General features: G+C 39.6%; 1 protein-coding gene across 2 annotated transcripts; it reads right to left on the reverse strand.

Moving 5' to 3' along the window:
• Positions 1-991: 991 nt before the first annotated feature.
• Positions 992-17694, reverse strand: SCML1 (Scm polycomb group protein like 1). 2 transcript variants are annotated; one of them, XM_043897233.1, is made up of 7 exons: positions 17571-17694; positions 11610-11744; positions 9908-9982; positions 6669-6779; positions 5758-6286; positions 3961-4112; positions 992-2660 (listed from the first exon to the last, which is right to left on the reverse strand). In XM_043897233.1, exons 2-7 carry the CDS (start codon positions 11637-11639, stop codon positions 2523-2525), a joined length of 1035 nt encoding a protein of 344 aa, XP_043753168.1. In that variant the 5' UTR covers positions 11640-11744; positions 17571-17694; the 3' UTR covers positions 992-2522. The 2 variants fall into 2 exon arrangements, with proteins under 2 accessions (XP_043753168.1, XP_043753167.1); XM_043897232.1 differs by having other exon boundaries at positions 9908-9985.
• Positions 17695-17968: the final 274 nt, after the last annotated feature.

A 17968-nucleotide genomic window follows, 5' to 3' on the forward strand; every position in this document is an offset into this window, starting at 1 on the left:
TGGTTATAATTCTAGTTATCATAACCAAGTTTCTTTAGCGATTACATTATAGTCAGGTGTCCATGCCTTTTAAAGTCTTTTGTTATTTATAGGCAGTTATTTTACTCTGATGCTTTTGCAAAAATGCTTCATTTTCAAGATGATATACATAGGAAGACCTTTTTGACAAATATAGGTCTCTGGTAAGTTTCAGATCATATAGCTGAACTGGGTAAGATAGTAAAAAATCCTAATGGAAAACTTGAGCCTTCAGAAAAAGTTAACAAATAGTTACTGTGTGAAGTGGTGAATATGGTTATAATTTTTATGGTTTTTGCCTATAATATTACTGGTTTTGATCTGTGTTTCCCAGATATAGGGACGCCCTTCCCCTCAAATTATTTGTGACTTAAAGCACTTTGGTAAACTACACCTGTGGGTAGGATTGAAACATTTTCCGTCTCTCTGCCTGGTCCCTCCAGACATTGGAAACTCGTGGGTGCTGAGCAGCTGTAGCAGGTGAATGGGATTCCTGCTGGCACGTGCAGGAATCACGTTTTAGGGATTCTGTAGAAGAGTGAAATCCACTGAAGCGCAGCCTGATGGCAAGCCTTTGGTATGTCTTTCCTGGCCTTGAGAGGCCTTTTGGGAGTTTGTTCTGAGATGAATCCTGAGGATTTCCACCACAGCCACTTTGGAGGAGCCTATGTGGTCAACTGATGAGTTGACCATTCCGTGAACAAATTTAGTCTTGATTTGACTATGTTTCATGAAGATGAGAGTAATTTTAGAGAGAAAAATTTGTTTCAGTGGATATGAAATTCTAGTCCTGGTACTTGAAGTCTGTATTTATGAAAGTTATTGTGTTAGCCATACTTTTGCCTTGATATTCAGGATGGAAAGAGAATTCTCTAGTGAGGCTGTCACAAAGCATAACGATTCATGACATGCATCACTGCTGGCTTTAACTCTTTAAGCAAGTAAAACCAAATCTGAGGCTTTGACATTAATGGCTGTAATTATTAAACTTTATTATATTTAAAAACTGTAAAACATAGTGCTTATACAAACGCCTGAGGACTGTTCAAGTGGGCACAGCATCTTCACATAAACAGTTTGAAAGAAGACGAAGTTGAAATCTGAATCTTCTAACACAAAAGCAATAATATAGATGAAAATGTCCTTTAAATCATATATGCCCAGTAAATAGTTATATTTGCTTATAAGGTACACTTGGTTTTCTAAAAAGATAATGTATATTCTTACCCCTGGTGAACATCTTATTGGCATTTATAACAAATGGCTAATAAAATCAGCACCATTTCTCATAACTTATTAACATTACACTGAATATTATACAACATATGATGTAATAAATAAAATAACAATGAATGTTTCACATGAAGGTTCTAATTTTTAAAGTAAAGTTCAAATCAGAATTAATGTACTTGTCTAAAGTTTATAAAGATAAATGGCTCAGAAAGGAAATTAACTAGAAACATTGCACAAGATAGAACTTCCCTGTACGGAAACCCTGAAGTGTGAGCTGAGAGGTACCAGTGATAGCAAACACTTTGCATGTGTTTTAAACAATTAAAAAACTCATTATATATAGAGATGGTCTTTAGCTCAGTGGAAGTGTAAAGTGCCATTTTAAATTAAAAAAGAATTTAAATCTGTATACTTCAGGTACAGAATAAAATATAAACACAAAACAGTATCCATATGAGGAATGAAGAGACAATAAAACACATCTTTAAAAAACTCAGACATAGGCATCTTCATGGAGAGATGTGAGCAATGAATGCCTAGTTAAATGTCCAAGTTTAGACAAAATATGGAAGTTGTAAAATAACATGTATTTAGTTGAAAAGAATATAGTCAGACTCAATCCAAACCACCCTTGTAGTGTAGTATCTCTTGCATGAAATGACTATGTGATAATTTTTTTAAAAACTGGTAAGAACGCCTCATGAAATCTTAAAAGGCTGCTTTTTTCCTTCTAGTAGGGACAGATAAAACATACAGTGAAATAATAACATAAAGGAAAATAATTTATGTGGCTATTCCCTTTTGGGAAACTGGTAGAATACAAACAGAACATTGCAGTAACAGACATAAAATATTTGAGAAAAACAGGATACCTATAGTTGCAACTTTAAATTTTCTTCTAAGGAAAATGTCATATGGATTTCTTTAGAAAGCTTGTCAGTGCCTGATATTTTGCCCTTTGGGACTTGACTGTTTTGGTTTTACATATAAACATTAACCAAAATCAAAAGGTATTTCTGTTTCCTGCATGAAGTATATCTGTAAACTATACAATGAAAATAATGAAAAGATAAGAACAAACAACCAGTTTGACTATGCTAGCACTAGTACATTAAATGGCTTCTAAAGAAGTAGACTGGACTATCCCAGGTTCTGCTATTTTGGATACACCATATCTTAAAGGAATCTTCTATGCAACAAAAACTTCTAAGGGCAGAGCAAAGACAGCATTGGTCTTCCCAGAATTAAGTCCAGTCTAACCTATACGTGGTTTATAAATTGTAGATGTATCTTCCTTCTTTAAGCCTTTCGACGTAGTGGCACACCTTCAAGGCTGCCCCCAGCTTAAGCCCCATGTACTTTATCATCATGTCACTCTTGAGCAGTAGCAGAGCTTTCCCATCAATGCCCTACAGAGCAAAGGAAATTAAAATAATTAATAAAGCATTCATATTGAATCAGAATAGTTTCTCCTTTCTATATAAGAACATGTAACACAATTAGAGAGCAGCTCATTCCAGCTATATATTCTCTGAATCTGCAACTGATTGATGGAAACTATCAAAAATCTAATTTGTACAGTGAAGCATCACTTAATCACTTGTAAATTTGCTTCAAATTTTAAGAAAAAGGAAATTTAATATCTTAAAAATGTCCTAAGCGTCAAGCTACCTATTTTTAAATACCTTATGTTAAACAAAATACTGCATAACTGTGACAAAGAGAGTAAAAACTTAATGAATCATAAAAATGAATTTCAGACGGTCATTGACTTTCTTAGAAGGCCTGGAACATGAGTATCTCAGCTATTAGTGTGCTATACAGTGCTGTCTTAACATTGGAAGGTAATCAGTTAGTTGTCTGAAGCTAATTAGATGCTAAAAACTAATGACTGATTTTCTTACCATATTGAAAATGGTACATCAGATATGTGGGCACTAATTTTATTCATTAGGAAACTACAAAAATATTACTTGATAGTCACAAGCCATCCTCCTAGTGTAAAAAAGAATTAATTGGCCAAGTGATGCTGCTGAAGCATATTATTTGGTTTTTATGAGATCTAGTTTAAAAATAAAACTGCTGAATCATTTATCACTGGCTGAAGGGACCTGAAGTCCTTCACAGTACTGCTTTTGTCAGGTACCTTCTATACATTTTCTAGTAAGTAAAAGTAGAAATTAAAGAAATTAGAACTTAAAAAATTTAGCCCATGATGTTACTTTGTAAATGGCATGAGAGTATCAGCATCCCAAATCGTCAGTAATCATGTAAGGTCAACAGAACAGAGCCAAATGGAATCAGTTACTGGGTTCATTGGGAATCATAACAAGGAGGACAATGTATTACAACAGTGGTCACTCCCTCCTACTCACAATCCCAGGGCCAAGCAGGGAGCAGGTGGGGAAGAGGATCTTTGTAGCTGGTCTTACAAAGGAGAAGACACCTGAGAGTGGCCATGCTGAATCATCTTCTCTTGAGAACTTGAAGACGTGTAGTATGTTAGGTACTTGGGTAACCATTTAAGCACAAATCCACCCTCTACCCTTTAAGGATCTGACTTTGGGCAAAGTGAACTCTCTCAAATATGGAAAAATCAGTTGATAGGGTTCCCCCACCATCTATACTAAACAGTAACCAACTGAAGGGTCTGCAAAGAGATAATTCAAAGTCATTAAGGCAGAAAAACCAGATCAAAAGACACATTACATGTTTCCTGAAGAGGTCAACCAGGGGATCGAGTGTCAGAGGATCTACATCTTGCAGAAACGTGATCACTTCATCCACGGACCAGGTTGAGGGGTCCTCAGGGAAGTTTTCTCTGAAGAAATCCGGGCGATTTCTAACTGGTGAAGTTGGAGCTTCAAAGAGGGGAAAAAGACAAATCATACTTGACCTGATATTATCCTGAAAGAAGAGATGTTAAGTAGGGAGTAATTGTATCATTCCTGGAACATTCTGTGAAGTACCCCAGCATGGACCCAGAACTTCAAGGTAAAATGTAATGAAAGACTAAAGATGACCTTAGGCTAGCGACCCAAGAATGTCCCATGTGAGTGAGTAAGTGAAGTTGCTTAGTTGTGTCCGACTCTTTGCGACCCCATGGACTAGAGCCTACCATGCTCCTCCATCCATAGGATTCTCCAGGCAGGAGTACCAGAGTGGGTTGCTGTCCCACATGACCTCCCCCAAACAACAAAAGCAACTTCAGAAGGTAACTTAGAGTTTCAAAGATCATAAAACAGACTGAGCAACCCAAGGCCTCTTTGGCCACAGGCAAATATAGCAAAAAGACCTGTAACTTAGGTTGAATTAAGTTAATCTAAGCCAAGCTACTGCTCTCTTCCTTTAAGAATTTCAATGAATTTCTCTCAATTTCTGTCCTCTTGGTCTCTCCAGATGAGGTTTATTTTACTAGCTAATTTCAGTGGGAAATTTCCAGAATTTATAGTTCTAAAGTTGCTTAAATTTATTCATTTTAATTAATGAATTTCAATAACTTCCATTATCTTTGAGAACCACATGAGTTCTCTTACCAACCCTCTACCATGGCTTTAAAATTCCCGTCTCTCAAGGCTTAAATGCTTATCTGAATTTTGCAGAAAACAAGATTATTTTGTGCTTAGCTAGGTCAAAAGTAACTTTAACATTACACTGAATATCTCTTTCAAGTTTCATTGCATAGTAATAGATATTTGGTTGGAGGTTTATATTTAAAAAGTAACTGAGACATGAAATAATGTAAGTGCTCATACCTCAAGAAGTTTTAGCTATGCTATAAAATAAAAGTGAGAGTGTTAGCTGCTCAGTCATGTCCAACTCTTTGTGACCTCACAGACTGTGACCCACCAGGCTCCTCTGTCCATGGGATTCTCCAGGCAAGAATACTCGAGTGGATTGCCATTCCCTTCTCCAGGGCAGCTTCCCGACCCAGGGATGCAACCCCGGTCTCTTGCATTGCAGGCAGACTCTTTACTGCCTGTGCCACCAGGGAAGCCCATGCCATAAACTAAGTTGTACTCAAATTTCTTTGTGTCCAGACAAGTACTCAGTTATTCAACCAGAGTGCTCGACTCCTTAAAGTTAGTGTGTTGTAATGGAAGTGGGTTTTGTAATTTGCTAGGAAGATTTATTTCTCTAACCAAAGATGTCAACACAAGTTTGACCTCTGTGTGAATTAACCTAAAGTGTGCCTTTCCTTTTCTGTCATCTGGGCTCTAGCCATTTTAGGAACATGTGATTGTTTACACAGGGAAAGGGTAAAGAAAAACAAGATGAAAAAACTCACAGTGTGATCATTATGAGTATTAGTGTAGAGGCAGTGTCAGTTGACTGGCATAGTGCGGGCACATTAGAGACACTCAAGAAGTGTTAGTCATCGCTAAGAGTATCACCCCAAACTAGTACTCAAGATGAGAAACAAACAGCTTCCACAAACTTGCATCCAAGTGCTGAGGACTATAGGGTAAATAATGCTACCTATAACAGGTGTCAGTTCATACTCACCGTAAGTGTTCGGCGTGTAGGGAGGTGAGCTATTACGCCTGGAGGGCTGGGTATCAAATAAAGGTGGATAGGTCACAACATCAGGGGTAGGTATTGGTTCAGGTTCCATCTGGGTCAGTATGGATGCAGTTGGAATTACAGCGGCCTGGTTCGGTGTGAAGAAATTGGTGGTGCTGTGGGCCTGTGGGCTGTCGTAGTAAGAAGGGACCTGCCTGGATTCCTCCTGCGTGTATTCATATGGCTCATAGGGTTGTGTGAAGATGGCAGGGATCCCTGGGCTCAGGTTGCGCTCTGGCTCCTGATCCTGGATGAATGACTCCTGCTCCCGCTCTGGGGACTTCTGGGACTCGATAGGTATTCCCGAAGTGTTGCTCTGGGAATCATTATCCTGCCTGCTTACTGGTATAGTGGGGCTATAACTTTCAGTGAGAGATAATGAAGAGGTAAGGTCTCTTCTCTTCCTTTTCAGGCGTTTGCTCTTTCTAGAATGCTGGCAATTATACTTTTTATATCTATGTCCATGTAGTTTCTGAAATGACACAAACCCAGCACAAATTAACTGTGAGTAAAAGGAAAAAGACATATATAGTAAATACATTGATAGTTATTTTCTATGGAAGATTGCTTTACATTATTAAAGATAAGTGCTCTATTTCTCTTCACCCCTACATTTGAATCACATTTTATATATTATGGTTACAAATATAAAAATACCCATTGTCATACATATCTCAAACCTAAACATCAGCATTTTTCCAGCAGAGGTTTAGTCTCCCATCTGCTGCTATAGCAAGTACAGATCAGCCTTATTCCTCTTTAAGAGTTATTAGTTCTCTCTCACTTCTAATTGACATCTTTAGAACCCAGAGGTTTATTTATTATAGCTGTGAAAATATTTTTGTAACACTTACACGGCTTTGCCACATTGACTTCATACGGCAACGGTAACGGTGAATTTTTGAAACCTTTCCATGAATAATATCAAACTTCTTATCCAGGTCTTGAATAGCATCATAGATGGCCTATTATAGTACAAACTGTTACTAATTTCTACTTCAAAAGAAAAGTAACATAAAAAATACCATTAAGCCAACCTTTGACTGCCAGAAACAAAGAAAGTTCTCAAGCCATCAGAAATTTCTTATTTCCCACTTAATGCCTGGTTGTTAGTGATCCAGGGCCGAGCTGGCTGAGATTAAAGTGCCCCAACCTCCTACTCAACTCCTCCATATCATACAGGCATTTGAAGAAGCTTGAATACTGGAAAGTAAATGTTCCACAATTCCTATAAGCCATCACATTTATGCTGGAGTCATTTTACATCAAGGAAGGTGATAGTTTAGGAAAGAAAATTTAAAATCTGCTAAAAGGCAAAAGAGCCTCTTCCCATAATGATGGTATAAACTAATAGGCAGTGAAGGGTCCACTCTGGAAGGAACAGTGAACCAAATACAACAGATGTGACCTTTGGCATCAGCATGTTTTATTTATTTATTTTTGGCCATGTGGCATGTGAGATCCTAGTTCCCTGGCCAGGGATTGAACACTGCACTGGAAGTGTAGAATCAACCACTGAACCCCCAGGGAAGTCCCCAGATTAAAGTCATGCAATTAACAATTAACTTTATAAAATGTTTGAGTACACAGCCCCTGTATGCCAATCGGGTATGTGATTGATAAAACCTGAGAATTCTTGAAATACATAGAAATTTCATTTTGGCAAAAATACACTTAAATAAAAAGGCCAGAACCATTACATCATTCATTCAACTAAACATTTATTGAGAGCTTACCACCTGCCAGACTGCTTTGCTAGATGCTGGGAATGTGGACATTAAAAAAAAAAAAAAGAACAGAACCAGCTCCTGCCCTAAGGAACTCCCATTTTAGCTGGAGAGAGACAAGTAAAGAGACAAGGTAAATAGAGTGATTAGCAGCGAGGGGCAATTGATTTCAGTGTCAGAGGCAACAGCACCATCTACTAGCTTGTTGGAAATGCTACATCTCCCACCCCAGATCTACTGAATTGGGAAGTCTGAGAGCGAGAGCAGCGACCTGTTTTCACAAGCCCTCTAGGTGATTCTGACATGATCAAGTGTGAGACCTGCTGGCTCTCAGCACAGGCTTGAGGGGAACACAGTGGGGTTCAAGTTACTTCTCTGCTATTCAATTTCCTTATTAATAGAATCAGGATGAAAATATCTCTTAGTTCTCTTAAGGACAAAGCAATGTGCTATAGTATCACTACTAACATAATAATAATACTGCACAATGGCTAATCCAGTAGTGTTCAAGCGTTATTAATATTATGGCCATAATACAGATAAGAATAAGAAGCTAAGTGTGCACAGAAGGGCAAGACCTAATCTAGGTGGGCAGTCGTGGGTGTTATCTGTGTTAAGAGTGAAAAGATGAGAAAGTGTCCACCAGGTAGAAATGCATCCAAGAGTATACAGGGCAGAAGGAAGAGTATATTAAAAAATACCCAACAAATTAGGAGCATGACATTAACTGATATTAACTACTATACATAAAATAGATAAGAAACAAGGATTTACTGTAGAGCACAGGGAATTACACCCCAAATTTATGCTCTACACCTGGAACTAACACAATATTATAAATCAGCTCTACTTCAATAGAAAACAACCCCCCAAATACCCAAACAGGAAGTCAAATGTTTACAGAGTGAACATAAATGACATTCAAAGTGCTGGGTTATAAAGGGAAGGAGAGAGGGATAGGAGGCCAAAAGCAGTGATTTTAATAAATAACAGTGGGAGAATGAGTATGCTGAGAGAGACAGAGGCTGAAGATCCGGGAGAGAGGGAGGTGATGGAAGAATGGAGGTGTCTGAACACAGGGAAAGAGGATCGGATCAGATGCAGAAACCAGAGGAGGTGTTAGTGTTAGCCTTACAGGGGGAACCCTTTTCCCACTCCAGCGGTCAGGAAGGAGGTTGGCAGAGATGGAACTAGGCAGGTTTGTGGGCTGTGAGAAGAATTGGGACTTGGGGGGGATTTCTGCTCCACGCTTCCCCATTTTCTCCATGAAATAAGCGAGAAGGATTGAGGTTGTCTGAGGGCCACCAGTCCCCAGCAGAGGTCCTGCCCTCTGTTTCCCAGCCTGGCTGGACAGGGCTGGGGTTTTACTAAAGGGGACGCTGGGAAGGATAAAAAAGAACAGGTGGAAGTGCTGCCCCATGTGGCCTAGACTGGGAAGGGAAGGTGCCGAAGACAGGAGGGAGCCGGCACAAGAGGAGAAATGGAGAGGATCTCCCAGGGCCCACTGCAGGGCTGTGACTCTGAAACCTGGGTGTGTCTTATGGGAGATGCTCATCCCACCACATCTTGCACAATCGTTCAGAAGGTCCTGGCAGAGCCGTGTCAACCTCATTCATCAACCTCGTGGATGCTGATGTAAAGCAGGCTGAGCTGCTGCTGCTCAAAATCAGAACTCCCTACTTGGCCCCCACCTTCCCGCTCTCTGTACATCCTTCCCCAGAAGACACCACAAGTCCCCTTTAAGTGTTCCACTGTTCTCATGATAAAGGCATGATAAAGACTCTCATAGACACTTCTTACTTTTCAAAGTATGTTAGTTCATTGTATCACAGAAATTTTATATGTTAAGAAACATTTACTTCTTATAAATGTTCATTATTGCTAGGGTATGCAGCTCACAAAATCCTTGATAGTTAGCTACCTCTACCAGTCTCCACCAACATGTCAATTTTTAAAAAAAATCCCCTCAAAACTATGTAAGATAAACTCATTAATAAACAGTGGGCTGTCATTTCATTTCAATTGAAATATCCTGACATACATTTAGGTACATACTAAATTTTATCTATATCAGCCAACTTCCTTTAAAGAATTTGTAGGGGAAATTAATTCAGTATCGAACAGTTTAGATGAAAGAGCTATAACTACACTGGATCAATTAAGGGTTTTTACAAAAGGCTATAAAAACTACACACTGCTATTTTGAAACTTTCACCGAAGAAAACTGTTAAAAGAGCATAATGAGAGTGATAATCATAAATAATTCAAAACAGCATACTTTCAATTATATACTGTATATGAGATAAAGAGAATTTTAGTTTAGTATTTTAGAAAACTGCATTTGAGACAGACAGAACTTTTTGTACCTGGCAATGAATAAAGATATCCTGAATTGTTCCTTGTTCTTCTTCATTGTAAGATGTCTCAGATGCAGCAGTTTCCTGCTAATAGTTTAAAAATTGAACAGTTAATAATTCTGTGAAATTCAGACTGAACAATGAGAGGAAAGAATAATATTAACTTATTATTTTAAACCAACTTTACAAAGAGTTTCAGAGGTCTTAATCTAAACCAGAGACAAAAAAAAAAAAAAAAAAAAACCATGTTAATATGAGAATGAAAATACCCACTGCTGATTAAGAGAGGGAGTATGGAAAGAATTCATAATGTTGCAGGGACTTAGGTTTAGAGTTTTACACTGAAAAATAAGTAAAAACTGCTCTGACTTTCCTACAAGGAAAAAAGGAAGTGAAATGATTTTGCTCACTGTTTAATGAAAGGAAGTGGACAAATTTGAGAGAGACTAGTATTTTTTGAGTGAGTGTAGAGGAAATCTATAGTTTATGAAGAATTGAAATCTTTTCCTTTAAAGTGGTTAAATGTTAATGTATTTGGCAAATGGCAATTAACATTACTTACATTACTGAAATATGCAGTATTTGGTTCATATGCATAAAGAACAATGTTATCATCATCATAAGCAGGGATTCGTGTTCTTATCTAAGGAAGATTTATTAACAAATTAAAAGGAATGATGATAGAACTTTAAGAAAAATTGAGGACTTACTTCACTTCCAAGAGGCTCCAAAAGTCAACTGGTGATATCAAAGGACCTTTGTCTATTTTCAATACTATGACTACAGGAAAAGATGCACTTTCAAAACTTCACATTATCACAACCACACATAAGACATCATTTTCCTCCTGTGTACCTTAAGGTAGAAAGTCTATTCTTCTAGTAATTTGGCACCAGAACTGCTATAAAATAAGCGTTTTCTAAAAGCAACTACAAAGAATCCTCTTCATGACTTTTGATATTTTAAAATAATCCAACAGTGCCACTCTGTGGACAAAATAGGAAACACTTGAGCATATATTTCTTATTATTTTCTTCCCCTGCACTGCGAGGCTTGTGGGATCTTAGTTCCCAGACCAGAGATTGAATGTGGACTCTCGGCTATGAGTGAGATCTCAAGAGTCCTAACCACTGGACTGCCAGGGAATTCCCCACACCTATTCTTCTTGAGAAGTTAATCTCTAAATCACCTAAAACATTTTGGGGAGAAGGAGATAGGGCATAAATAAGTAAATAGATAAGTAAACAACCATGATATTCTAAGAGTGTATTCTAAGAATGGATTATGAGCTACAGGAATAATTTTAACCATTTAAAAGTACATATGTCTGTTTCAAAAGCCATAAACAAGATAATGTGGGGTTGGGTTATAGATTAGTACTTAACTATATATATATATATAGAGAGAGAGAGATAGATAGATAGATAGACAGACAGACCCCATGTTACCTTTGTATACAGGGCCTTATACTTTTCAAAATGCTTTCATATAATTATGTGAAAAGAGTCAGAAAAAATGAATCTTGGTAGATAGTAAAAATTTTAAAACTTGTACACATATGCTCATCATTTAAATACTTTAAACATCACTGTCTGGAACTCATGAACTGTACATTTACAATCACTGCACTTTATGAAATTAAACTCAATTTGGAAAAGAAACAGAACACAATAAAACGAACAAAAGCAGATTTTCAACTTGAAATACAAACCACATCAACTTCACTAGATCCGCTTGACATCTTTTTTGTGCAACCAGAGAAACTCCACTTCCTAATTATTTTTAAACTTGCTGGAGGATTTATTTGTGAAAATGCTTGAACGTCTAGGACTGGTAAAGCTTACTCCTGAAAAGCAATGCATAAAAAAGTTACTTCACACACTTATTGCCTTAGCAAACTTAACATAGGTATATTCTCAGAATGCCAACTCAAGTTGAATTGGAGTCCTGGTTGAATTTTAGAGAGCAACAAAATGAGAATTCTTTCGTTAGTGATTTAGGATAAACTTAAAAATTGAAGGGCTTTACTGTTCACATGTAGGAATAAGAATCCAGAGCAAACACAGTTGCAAATTGTAAAGTGAATGCTTTACAACCTAAAGGCTACAGAGTAAGTGCTGGAGACAAATGAACAGCAGAGTGTGAGTTCTAACTGTTTTTGTCAAGGAGTTCAGAGGCTTTTTACTCAGGGAGGCTGCAGGCCTCCAAATTCAAGTCAGGAGAGTCCAGCTTGGGCCTCCACCAAGGTGTGGCCTGGGCAGACCACTAAAGATCCTCCCCTGCCAGGTGAAAAGTGGGCAAAATTACATCTAAGGTCATTTCAGCGCTAAGATTATGATTGCTTCCGTAGTTAAATTTTGTGTAAAACCTAAATAACTGCATGTGAAAAATAGGTCAACACCTCTTCTAGAATTATGTAGGCTCAGTTATGGTTGAGTCATTCTTCTTAGCAATCAGAAAAGGATATTGAGTATAATGCTATCATATCATATTTTGTAGCAGATTTGAACACTGGGAGAGCTAATGCCCTTTTATCGATCCTGAGCGGTAATGAGAGGCAGAATGAAGGGAAAAGTAACTCGCCAGTTAGATTGCTTTTGTTTAGTTGCTAAGTCACATCCTACTTTTTTGCCATCCCATGGACAGAGGAGCCTGCCAGGGCAAGAATACTGGAGTGGGTTGCCATTTCCTTCTCCAGGGGATCTTCCTGACCCGGGGATCAAACCTTTGTCTTCTACTTGGCAGGCACATTCTTTATCACTGAGCCACCTGGGAAGCCCCCTCAAGTTAGATAAATGCAGTCTACTAATGTAAAATAAATTCAGGTTATTCGATACCTTCAGTTTGAGCTGTAACTTCAACCAAATTTTACTTTTTTTAGACTATTTTTTCTGATTATACAACTAATACAAGTCATGAATACTTGAACTGGGGTTTCATACAAAGGAAGACTACACAGCACTGAGAATAAGCCAACTCTCACAGCAGTGAGAATAAACCAACTATTGATACACACAACAAGGATAAATCTCAGAAATCTCACAACCGCCATGATGAGTAAAACCCAGATGCAGAAAAGAATACAATGTACGAGTTCAAAAAGAGACAAAAGGAAAAGATGTCTTTCTAAATCAGTACCTTTAGATATACCATAGTCACTTCAACAATGTCTCAATTCCCCATCTTGCAAATAGGCTATGATTTATTTACCTAGTTCCAAGTCACAGATATTCAAAAATCACTCCCCAAGTCCTGCTCTTAAAAAAGACACTGCAGAGCAGGATCTGCTCAAACGCACAAAGAATGAGAATAGTGAGTTAAAGTTTCCACTCTAGGACAGCAGTCCCCAACCTTTTTGGCAGCAGGGAGGGGTTTTGTGGGAGACACATTTTCCATGGACTGGGGTGGGGGGATGTAAGTGATGGGAGCAACTGTAAATACAGATGAAGCTTTGCTCCCTAGCCTGCTGCTCACCACCTCCATGCAGCCATGCCATAGGCCACAGACCAGCACCAGTCTGTAGCCCAGGGATTGGGGACCCCAGCTCTAGGGAGTATTTCAACAACTTTGTTTTATAGATTTAAATATATAATTTTTCATTAAATACAGTTTCACTATAGGACATTTGGACTATGCCACAAGGTACAGATAATACCATTTAACAGATTTTACTGCTTATTCTGTGCCAGGCAATGTTCTAAGCACTTGATGTGTGTTAATTCATTTAGTATTCCTGACAACCCCACAGGGCAGGCTCTATTATCATCCCCATTTTCCTTAAGAGAAAACTAAGGCAAAGAAATTTTAATAATTTACCTAGGTCTCATAGTTAGTACATGGTGCAGTCTGGCTTCAGTCTAGGTGCTTTACTTTTTCATTAAAATCACCTGGAATCCCTTCTCAGCCAAGAACAAAATAAAATCCCAAACTCCTACCCTGGCCTACAAGGTCTTTCCAGTCAGGTCTCTCCACACTGCTCAGACGTCACCTCTTATCACTTGTCCCCTTGCTCTAAAACTAAGATACTTAAAATCTGACCTTTTATAAACAGTGTTTGCCAACCACTGTTAGAGGCTCTAACAGTCAGACAGTCCCCCACTCCCCCCACCCGGCTTAATTACAATGCTGCTAAAACTCTGCTGTAAACACAGAGGCGGCGTACATGGAGTCACCCAGTAGACACCCACCCAGCACCTCTGTCTCTGTAGGACACGGACAAATCAGTGCTGACCTGGCATTCTCTGAACCTCTGCACTTGCCATGCCCTCTGCCCCCGATACCCTGCACTCCACGAGACCACTCCACAGAGGAGAACCACCTCAAAACTTCAGGGCTTCCTTCAACTTCCAAGCTCCACAAAGCAAGGGTGCAATGTCACACCATCTGGAAGTAAAACTGCTTTCCCAGAAGTACCAGAACACTCACACTGCAACACTTTTAAAGCAGTTGTCACATGCTGGCTAGTTACAGGAGAGGCGACATCAAATAGCATTAAGACCTTAGAGTTTGGACCAGAATACAGGGTGTGGGTCCCAGCTCCTCCACTTACTAGCTGGGTGACTCTGGACAACTTACTTCTCTGTGCTAAAAAAAGAAACTGTAAAAATGGGGATAATAGCACAAACCATGGAATTATGAGGATGATGTGAATTAATATATGTCAAGTGCTTAGAACAATGACTGGCATAGCAAAGCCACCTTATTATTATTTAGGTAGTCATGACACCCTCTCAAAGAATCAACTTGTCATGGAGCACATGGACAACAAATCCTCAGGATCACGTATGCTTAGTCACTCAGTTGTGTCCCACTCCTTGTATAACCCCATGGACTGAAGCCCTCAGGCTTCTCTGTCCATGGGATTCTCCAGACAAGAATACTGGAGTGGGTTGCCATTTCCTCCTCCAGGGGATCTTCCCAACCCTGGGATGGAACCCTGGTCTCCCTCATTGCAAGTGGATTCTTTACCATCTGAGCCACTGGGGAAGCCTACATAGATGCTATAATTTAAAAGAATGTATACCATCTACAATAAGTACATAGGATAGATATTAGAAGAATTAAAAAGCAATATTGCTGTATATTTTAGTATAAACTAAAAAAATTTAAGTCTTTTTTTTCTCCTTTTACAGAGAGATTTTCCTTTCACTAGGAGCAACAGCAAAAATGGACCTTGAAAAGGATACATTTCAAATATAAAAATGTTCTACATTATTTTATGTCAGCTTTTCCTTTGATAGCTACAATCTGATGAAAACATAATTTTGCAACATTCAAGTAACCTTTGAAACAGTTTTATTACATCAATAAATGTTTCAAGGTTTTCAGAAATCAACCCAACAATAAAGAACTGTAACTTCTATGAGATCCTTTTGGTAATTGGAACACCACCAAAAAAACAATTGTCAAGGATTTCTTTTTTGCTTCACATATTTTTTTTTTTTGCTCAGGATCATAACATGTAATTATCACTTATGTTGCACCATGCACTGCAGGTATAGCAACCATTTCCCCTAAATGAATTTTAACTAGCAAGCCACTGTGCAAAGAACTGGACTTTAAGAAATATATGAATCTGAATCCAAACTGCAAAATTTGCTATTTTGCTTAGGCAGGGATTTAACCCCTCTGTGCCTCAATTCCTTAACCTGTAAAGCTGGAATAATAGCTACTTCATAGAGCTGTGAAAGACCAAATTACATTTAAGCACTCAGCATCATGTCTGGTTCACAGCAGGCCAAGTCTAAGTTTTCGTTCCCCTTCTCTCCTTTCTACAAGGTAAGTAAAGGTTTTGCAACATTTTCTTATAGCCCAACTATGACTAGATGATGCAAAATTAATATAATTTGTTAAATTCAAAATCTTGCAAAATCAGGTTACTTACAGAGAAGTGCACTTACATTTTACACTAGGAAGTCTAATCTCTTAAAACATTAAGAAAAACCATCCGGTTTTCAAACAGACACAGTTTAGACATTAAAAACATTGCAAAGGGGACTTCCCTGGTGGCTCAGTAGTGAAGAAACCACCTGACAATGCAGGAGACAGGGGTTTGATTCCCACTCTGGGAAGATCCCACATGCCAGGGAGCAACTAAGCCCCCGTGCCACAAGTATTGAGCCTGTGCAACCACAGGAGCCACAACTACTGAGCTCAGCTGCAGCAACTACTGAAGCCTGCACCCCTAGAGCCTGAGCTCCACAACAAGCGAAGTCACCACAATGAGAAGCCCTTGCACCACCACTAGAAAGTAGCCCCCAGTGGCTGCAACTAGAGAAAAGCCGGCGCAGCAAGCAAGACCCACCACAGCCCCCCAAAATACATTACAATTTTTAAAAATTAAAAAAGACACTGCAAAGACATTTCCTCAAAAGTCACTTGAGGATTCTGCTCTTTAGCTCTCCCTTGCCATCAACTCATCAACTTATCCAAAAACCACTGCAAGAAATATTTGGCAAGACAGGGCAGATTACAATCGCCAGACCACACCAAAATTTTTTTTAAACAAGTCTGTGTCAATGCACTGATCATTTATAAAAGTCCTGCCAGGACTCTGAAAAGCAGCCTTTCTGCCGTCAGTATCAAACTTTAGAGGCTATAAAGTCAGCTGACAGGGAATCAAGCCCATGCACTGTTCTTTATACAATGCTATGCATAAAACTTTTGCTTGTAAAATCACTATGCATAAACATTAAACCAGTTTAAAACGCTAGAGCAGTACCACTTCAGGGAGAGCCAGGTAAACGGAGGGAAGCGATCCCCAACAGATGAAGTTACCAAACGACCGTGCTCAAACCACATCTTTACTTTGTTTCGCCTGAAAGCCACTCAATCGTGTCTGACTCTTTGTGACTCCATTGACTATATAGTCCATGGAATTCTCCAAGCCAGAATACTGGAGTGGGTAGCCCATTCCCTTCGCCAGGGATCGAACCCAGGTCTCCCGCATTGTGGGCGGATTCTTTACCAGCTGAGCCACCAGGAAAGCCCAAGAATACTGGAGTGGGTAGCCTATCGCTTCTCCAGCGGATCTTCCCGACCCAGGAATTGAACCGGGGTCTCCAGCACTGCAGGTGGATTCTTTACCAACTGAGCTACTGGGAAGCCCCGGTTTCGCCTCGTGTATGTCTTTAGAACACCAATAGCTTAGCTGCACTGTGTTTGACTAATGCCGGTTACAATCAGATGTCTCAAAATAAAAGTTTACATCTCAAAAAGTGTTACAGCAAAAGTTGCTAGTTAATAGGATTTTGAGTTTGAAGAATCTAAATAAAGCGTGAGAGCCTCGGTCGTTCGTCCCCCTCGGCCCCCTCCCATACCAAGGAAGAGAAAGGATGGAAAAGGATCAACTGTTTTCAATCAGCACCCGGTACCACTAAGAGGCCAAATCTCAAGTGCCTATGCACTGGCATTCCAGGAGCAGCAGTGGGAACCACCTTGACAAAGCACTCCGAACCATCCCGAACCATCCCAAACCAACCCACCAGCGGAGCCAGAAAAGACTGGCTCTTTCTGAAACGGCAAATCCTTTCTCTTCCCTTAAGTAAATCCTCCTCCCCCTGCCACCTCGCTCCGGAGCCCTCCAAGCCATTAAAATTAAACCTCTTTTCAATTGCTTCTAGCGCACACTGAAAAGAAGTTCAAGGGAAGGAAAAAGTGCCACTTGACAGACCTTTTCTGGTCCGGAATCCGCGAAATCGGCCTCGGAAGGGGGTGGGAACCGGTTAGCCGTGGCCGTATCCCCAGCAGAAACTGAAAAAGACGGTTAGGTTTTACCGGTGGCGGGTAAACGGTCCTCGCACCGGAAGTAGGGCTCGTCCATGCACACCGCTGACCAATCAGCGGCCGCTACAAGACACGCCTCCCAATCCAGTGGCTATCAGCCACCCAATCAGAGTGGCTATCAGCCAACCAATCAGGGGACCCCTGAGCTGTCGCTGGGGGATGGGCACAGTGCAGCCGCACTGGACCTCCGGTTTCTTTGCGGAGGCTGGTGGGATGCTAACTGCGCTCGACTGAAAACACTGGCCTCTAAAGCTTAGAGGGGTTTTGGCAGCTGCTCTAACGCGC

This window comes from Cervus elaphus, chromosome X (assembly GCF_910594005.1).
Source record: "Cervus elaphus chromosome X, mCerEla1.1, whole genome shotgun sequence".
Classification (NCBI taxonomy): domain Eukaryota; kingdom Metazoa; phylum Chordata; class Mammalia; order Artiodactyla; family Cervidae; genus Cervus; species Cervus elaphus.